Source organism: Vipera ursinii (genome assembly GCF_947247035.1).
Source record: "Vipera ursinii genome assembly, chromosome: 1".
In the NCBI taxonomy this organism is placed as follows: domain Eukaryota; kingdom Metazoa; phylum Chordata; class Lepidosauria; order Squamata; family Viperidae; genus Vipera; species Vipera ursinii.
The window spans coordinates 51,092,107-51,100,213 of NC_139512.1; the positions used below are offsets into that span (position 1 = coordinate 51,092,107).

The 8,107-nt window shown below is 38.9% G+C and overlaps 1 protein-coding gene across 1 annotated transcript in view; it reads right to left on the reverse strand.

Moving 5' to 3' along the window:
- The window catches only part of IFT43 (intraflagellar transport 43), a 70,303-nt gene that overhangs the window by 23,993 nt on the left and 38,203 nt on the right, over window positions 1-8,107 (reverse strand). The window contains exon 4 of the mRNA XM_083350829.1: window positions 200-235. Within this exon, the coding sequence (XP_083206955.1) occupies window positions 200-235 (36 nt within the window). The remainder of the gene's footprint in view (window positions 1-199; window positions 236-8,107) is intronic.

Consider the following 8,107-nt stretch of genomic DNA (forward strand, 5'->3'; position numbering starts at 1 on the left):
ATATGTGCTATGAATCGCCTTTTCCCCTTCAAATCTAGATCACTACATAGTCCTAATAGCTTATATCTATTTCAATAAACATGACATAAATCTACAAAAATATATGCAGGGACAATAGCAACAAACATGCAATGATGAAAATGAAAGTTTTTCTTAACACTTATGTGGAAACATGGCAGACAACGAGGGAGTTACTTACTCTTCAGCTTCTTGTTCTGCAGGTTTCTTCTTTGACCTAAAAGACAACAAAAGCCTACACTGAACAATGGGAAAACAAAGCTGCTAACAACTCTTCGAAGTGTTATTTCATGAGAAGTACATTTATCCGAAAGTAAGTCTACATTTTCTGCAAATTATTCACATTTGAAATAAAAAGATCATCTTTGATTTATTGAGGGTAGAGCAAAGAAGCCAGATTAGTTCTTTTTTCTTTCAGCTTCTTTTTGAGCACTGGACTAGTCTCACAGAGTTGCTATTGTGAGGAAAAACTGAACACGGTCTTAAGCTCATAAACAAAAAGCAGGATATAAATGTAACAAAGAAACAAGTAAAATGATAAAAGCCACATATCACCCTAGTGCTGAGGAAGGCAACCTAAATTGCTGGTTTTAATTATGAGAACCTAGATTGTTTGGCTGAATGGAAACTTGCAAATAGGATGTGATCAGCGTGGTATAGGGTGCCTTGGTCTCTAATGATTCCCACAAGGGTTCTCCTAACTTTCTTCCTGCAACTGCCTGTACTTTCTCTTTAATGCCTGGGGATTCAGTTTGCTGCTACCAATCACTTTAACCCAGAGGTATCCTCTTTGTCACTGATTCATCAGAAGTGGAATAATTGAGGAATTGAGAAATTCCCTTCCTTCATATCTCTAAAAGCTAGATACCTTTACTAGAATGTCAAAGATTCAGACAGATCTGAGGGGAAAAAAGGAAAGGAAGAGGAAAGGAAGGAAGAATGAATAATTGCTTTATGAAAAACCCGATCCCTGTCAGTTTTTCCTTCCAGCCCAGGATCTTATAGAAGAGCATACATATCCAAAACACAGCCTGGACAAGAGTCCACAAATTAAATTGAAGCACAAACTCTAGTGCCGCTAGCTTTACTGAGTTGGCTGTCCAACTCACTACATTTCATTTAGCTTGCTGTTAAGTATGGCTTTGTTCTTGGCTGCTCCTATTTGGGGTTAAGTATTATCCATGAGCTGGTGAAACCCAACCTTATTCCTTGACTCCAGTCCAAAAAGAAGATATTAAGAAAGCCCTGACCCAGTAATTGCAAGCTAATTAGATAGGGTAAATTTTTAAAAAAGTACCCTGATTGTATCATCACTGTCTATTTTATTCTGTCACTAAACATTAAAAAGCAAACAGAATTCAGTCTTTATTTGTACTTATCTCAAACCAGCTACAGCTTTATTTTACTCTTTTTTTACAGATGCACTCTTATCAGTGAAATGGACAGCACAAAAATTTAATAAATAATAAATAAATATAATTTTTAATATTTATTGCTATTTGATTCTATAACTGATTTTTTATCATCTTATTGGTGTTTTGTTTCTTAAGTTGCAAGTCATTCATAATGAAAAGATTAGGAGCAGATACATTTGAATAAATAATTAAATATAATTAAATTAAATGTCAAACACAAAAACATCCTCAATATTTGTTTTTCTTTCCTCTCAACTCATTTGTATTGATATGTCAGCAACTTTTCTTTAACTCTGCTAGTGTCAAATCTCTTGGAATGGAATTCCCCTACATTCATTACAAGAATCTGCATTCATATGATCGGCAGTTATACACAGCTTTATAGAAGAGGGGCAAAAATTCTCATAGTTCATTTTATACAAGAACCAAGTGAAGAGACACAAATTATTCACAATATCACTATTACTACACTTTTGTAACATCTGAAATTGCGCTTAGGGTTGAATTGAATACATTGAATCATGAGACAAAAGTAGGTCCTGGGGAGATATTTTTTAACACTATTACCTGAAAAGCAGCCCCTGAATATTTGTTCAAAATTAAAACAATGTAAGACTAAAGCTTTTTAACTCTCAGAATTAAAACCCTACCTTTGCCCTGCTACTTTTAACTATAAACCATTATAATTAAACCCAGCTATCTCTTATAATCTTGGAAGTTCTTATTTTAGATGCCCGACAGATCAGGAAAAATCTGGTTGCATTACTATTAGTTTTTAATAATATTTAAATATTATTAAATGAATATCAAATACATTTTATTATTATTTAATAATATTGTGATGTTGGAGGGAAAAGATAGGGCAGAAGAAGATAGCAAACAACTCACTTGTTCTTCACCCACCCGAGCAAGCCCAGAACTAATTCAGATCTGATTAGGAGTGCTTGTTCAATATTCAAAATGTAGAACATAGAGGTTGCTGAACCAGCACTTTGAAAAGTTAATTAAATGTCAGGTTTCTTTTTAACAGATACTCCATCACTTGCTGATTGCTTTGACTGTTTCACAAGATGAAGTTTTTTAACTCTGCACATTGGGAAATACTCTTTTTCCACTCCCTAGAGCAAAGAGCACAGCATGACAAGGTACATAATAAGGCTGTACTCTACCACCACATGTTCTGCTTTTACAAAAAAGCTATCACTGAAAATTCCAGAGATGATGCCTATTTCTTTAAGACTGTAGAAATTGTCTCACTCTCATTTTTAAAAAAAACCACCCTTCATTTTCAGTTATACAAACAGTGCAAACTTTTCATATTTTGGTTCAAATAATTAGGTTCTAGACTAAGAGACATTTCAGTTTTGCATACTGGAAGGGTGTTATTATGCCACTGATTCTTACTAGGGGAGCTGATGCTACATTGCTACATTATGTGCTGTTGATGTCAGAAGACCCAAATACACCCAGCCAGGAGTCTGAAGAAGAATCAGATGACAGTGATTACAAAAAAGAATAGAGAGTGATAAAAATGATAGGATAAAACTAGCAGCGATATGTCAGGAAGTAGTAATGAAGAAAGTGCAAGCAAGCCTTCTTTGAGGTTTGATTTAACAAACGGTAAATACTGATGCTTAGCAAAATCCAATAAATTGTTCATTTCTATTTCAAAAAGAGTGGAGGGAGGGAAGCTAATGCTATGTAATAGTTAAGTCATTATGCCAGGAGCAGAGAGAAGTTTCCTTGTGTGATTATCTGAAGCCTGTTCCCAGATGTACAGTACTTCTTGCAGATCAGCTAAAACTGTGAAACATAACTGAGCATAGACACACAAACAACTAAGGATATCCCTCAAAACCCCTTTGTAAACTTCCCCCAAAATATAGTTGTTTGCTTGAGGAAGAGCTCTGCTGTCACATATATACTTTGTGAAGTATCACTTTTGAATAATTTACACAACTATGATTCAAAAGCTATCAAGTCTAATTATGGAGTACTCTGATTTTAATGTAAATTTGGAATGTAAGTGTAAATTTCTTCCCTCACGTTTACAAATGCTATCTGTTCTGATGGCAGACAGACATCAGAACAACTTTAAATCTCCTCAGACTAGAGTTAACTCCCAGAGATTCAGAAAACCCAAAAGCTTATATCCTCTATTCAGCCCTTTGAAACGGAGATGAGCACCGGCCCCTAGAGTTGGAAACGACTAGCACGCATGTGCGGGGGAATCTTAACCTTTACTTTAATATGGATTAGAATCAACAAAAATATTTTATGGGTCAACCAAGATATAACAGTTTTTATATGTGTATCATATCTATTTCATACGGGAAATAGAAGTAGTCCTCGACTTACAACAGTTCGTTTAGTGACTGTTCAAAGTTACAATCACACTGAAAAAAGTGACTTATGACCATTTTTCACACTTATGACCATTGCAGCAATCCCAAAGTCACATGATCAAAATTCAGCTGTTTGGCAACTGGTTCATATTTATGACAGCTGCAGTGTCCCAAGGTCATGTGATACCCTTTTGTGACCTTCTGACAAGCAAAGTCAATGGGGAAGTCATATTCACTTAACAACCTTTTTAGTAACTTAACAACTGATTCACTTAACAACTGTGGCAAGAAGAGTCGTAAAGTGGGGCAAACCTCACTTAACAAATGTCTCGCTTAACAATAGAATGTTGGGCTCACTTTTGGTTGTAAGTTGAGGACTACCTTAATCCAAGAGTCAACCTCAAGGTTGACTCAGCCTTCCATCCTTCCGAGGTAGGTAAAATGAGGACCCAGATTGTTGGGGGCAATTAAGCTGACTTTGTAATAATGCCGCTTGGGGTGTGTGTGAAAGCCCTAATAAGCAGGCATAAAGATAGAATGAAGGCTACTGCTAAGTTTGTAAGCCGCCCTGAGTCTTCGGAGAAGGGCGGGATATAAATGGAATTTTTTAAAAAAAGAGAATTATTAAAAAGAGAGAAAGCTATACCATGATTTGTCCTGAAATGTTGGATAAAAGAAATAAAATATATTTTAGATAGAACTCCTCCTTTTTCAGATACATATGATAAGACAAATGTTTGAAATGGAAGCAGCTTTCCTATACACATAGGTATACAAGAGAAATGTTCAAATTTTCTTCTCCTCTCACCCCTAAGCAGTTTTCTAGGTTTGGAGTGAGGAACCAATTCTCCATAAATGCTATATCTCAGAGGTTAAGTGCTGAAGGGTGAAAGACAGCATTAATGTAGACATCCTCTTTGTTAAAACATTTTATTCCTATTTAATGGAATATTGAAAAGATTTAATGGTGATAAAATAGCTAAGCTTCAAGAAGAGCCAGGATACTAAATTCATGCAGGATGACAATGTTCAGCGGTTAATTAGTCACCGTTAACCTGTTTTAACAGGTGACATAAGTGGGATAAATGTGGGCAAATGCCCTTGAAATTTGTTAATATCTCTAGCCCACAAAGGCTAGTTACTCTTCTTTCTTGTACTTATATTTCATGTAGCTGCAAGTCAGTCTACTGTAAAGGCATAAAACAGAAAATGAATGTATTTCATATTGTTAAGGGAAAGAAGAAAAAATAACACAAGATATTATGATGAATACTGGATAAAAAAGGCATGAACTGAAAGAAACTATGAGAAAAAAATTATTAGACATAAGTAGTAAAATAATCATACTAAACCTTTTTGAGGTGCTAACTTTGTTTTCCTGAAACTTGTTTAAGAACTAACTGGTTTTTTTTAGATCTCCTTAATACAAAAGGGATTTCAAAACAGCTTCTAAGCAACTGAAGTAAAAGATACACATTTACTATCAATTCCAAATATTAGGTCCAAAATATTAGCCCGATTGCACCTTTATGCAGAAGCCATTTTCTAGGGAAATGTATGTAAATAGTATCGTGTTACTTATTGCCCTGGCACAACTACGGGCAATATATCATTGTTGACTAGAAATGCTGGAAACACAGTTAAATAGCACATTCAGTTCAAAGGAAGGAAAACAAAGTAAAATAGGCAAATAATCTGTAAGGTTAAAATTAACAATGCAAACAATGTGCAGATAAAACGCTCTATTAAGGCGGTTTTCCTATAAAGCAAGTCAGTTTGGATTTCTCCTTCTTCATCAGACTAAGATACCTAGACCTAGAGAACCAGTTTGGCCTAGTGCACGGGTCTGCAACCCGCGGCTCCGGAGCCGCATGCGGCTCTTTGAGCCGTCTCCTGCGGCTCCCAGCCGCCCGGTGCGCGCGCACCTCTTTGAACGGGCAGTGGTGCGCGCGCACCTCTCCAAATGGAGAGTGGCACCGCCCGTTTGGAGAGGTGCGCGCGCACCTCCCCGAATGGGCGGAGGTGTGCGCGCACCTCCGGTCGTTCGGAGTGGTGCGCGCGCACCTCTCAGAATGGGCAGGGGCGCTGCTCTTTGAGGAAGCTGCCGCGGCCCGTCTGCAAAGCTGCTGAAAGCAGCAGCTTTGCAGACGGGCCGTCGCCGTCGGGCAACCGGGAACCGGTTCCATCTCACTTTTTAAAAAAATTGGCAACCGCGTGCGTCCGCGCATGCGCAAAAAAACTGTTTTGCGCATGCGCAAAACTTTTTTTGCGCATGCATGTGCATGGACACACACATGCGGCTCCCACTTTTTTTAATTTGTGATGGAACCGGTTCCCAGTGGCTCTTTTCCTTTTTTAGGTTGCCGACCCCTGGCCTAGTGCATCACCTAAGGCACCAGAATAGAAAATGAGAGACTGAGTTCTAGTCCCGCCTTAGCCATGAAAGCCAGCTGGATGACCTTGTGCCAGTCACTCACCCTTAGCCCAACTCACTGCACAATGCTATTGTTATTGTGTGGGGGGGAGGAACAGGAGGAGGAAGGTGTGTTGGATATGTTTGCTACCTTATTTTTAAAAATGATAAAGGTGGGATAAAAAGAAACAAAATAAAATAATACCCCAGCAACAAAGTCACATTATTCTCCAGTTCTGCTACAGACTGATATTTTCTGATCCTTGTTAGCACAGCATACTTACTTAATCAGCTATTAGAACAATGAAGTCAAACTTTCTTACTGGAATTCTCCTGGTACTCAGGATGAGACAGAATCACATTTTAGGAAAAGAGCCTCAACTATTTCCTCCAATCTTGGCTGTAATCAATGAGGAACAGAGAAACACAGGCAAGCTTCATGATATCATCAGTCTCTTTTTCACTGATCGCACAGTAAAGTCATACAGTACAATCATCATACATTAGTGGTGTGAACGGGAGATGAAAAGAGTGATGGGGGAACAGGCAAGGCCCAGTGCCCCGGGTTTACACAAAACCTTACCATTTTCTCTACTTGTCTATCCCTGTTGTTTTCTTCCCCTGCAGCAATACCACCCTTCTCCACAAGACAACATCCTTTTAAGGAGTAGAAGAATCAGCTATAATGATTCCTGTCTGAATAACCCTGGCTTACAACTAACCCTAACCCTAACCCCTGCCCCATGTGACACTCATAAGAAAGAAAAATGATTGTACTCCTTGCAAGGAAAACAAAACCAATGAAACAGAAAAGGAACAGAGAAGGAGATAAGCCTTGGCATATAGAACCCAGAAGAGGGACAAAGGGGGGGGGGTTGACACAATTGCCTTTAAGCAATTTAGAATGCATTCCAGAGATCCAGAGCACCTAGTCAGGGGATATTGCGTAAATTGTTATGTTGTGTTGCCTCCTGCAACCAACTCTTCTCAACCCAGCACAGAGACATCCCGAGCCCGCTGTCCAAGCCCAGAGCCAAGCCACACCCAGATGGTCCACCAGGCCTCATAGGACACCAGCATACTTAGCAGACTATGTGTGCAAGTGACCACCCCACAACTGCATGTGTTTAGCACACACTGTATATAGTTATGCATGTACATAGTTGTAATGTTGGTTCCATAACTTGTCATGTGGTTCTTCTCTAAGGGGGGAGGGGTGTTATGTATCTGCATAGCAACAGCCACCAGGGGGCGTTGGCCTGGACGGTTTTGGCGGGAACCTTAGTTTCGGCGGGAAACCTAGGGCCAACCCCATTGGCTGCACGCCTACCTGGCTGTGTATTTAAGGAGGCCAGGTAACCCTTGTTCCCCAGTACGTTCCCCCCCACAATAAAGAGCTGAACACGTACTCCGGCTGGCGTCTCTTCCTTGCGTCGGACCCACTACACAATATAAATATTTTCAGAATTTTGGCATAAAAGCCTCTGATGAGGTTTTTCTCATTGGCAGTAACTACAAAGAATCTCACTGAGGCAGATAAAGTAAATAGCTTGATAGACCTCTCCAAGCAATCATTGTTAAAGAACTGTTCAGCAGCTAATAGAACTTGACTTTTCCAATGGGTCTATGTCCTCTACTCTCAAAAGACTGAATTAATGGGGCTGGGCAATTGCTTTACTTTGAATGGGGTACAATATTTGCATGACATGGCTGAAAGAGGGTGGCATTTAACCCCAAGAAAATCTGGGACTATTTTGAATTAAACTCTTATCATTAACATCTCTAATTTAATCTTTAGCTGATTGGATTTAGGCATTCACATAATGACCCCTTCCATGACCAATTAAGCAAGTTGTGCAAGTAAAGGTTTTATTTATACTACACAAACCATCACCAGGCAAATTAAATGAGTAGGG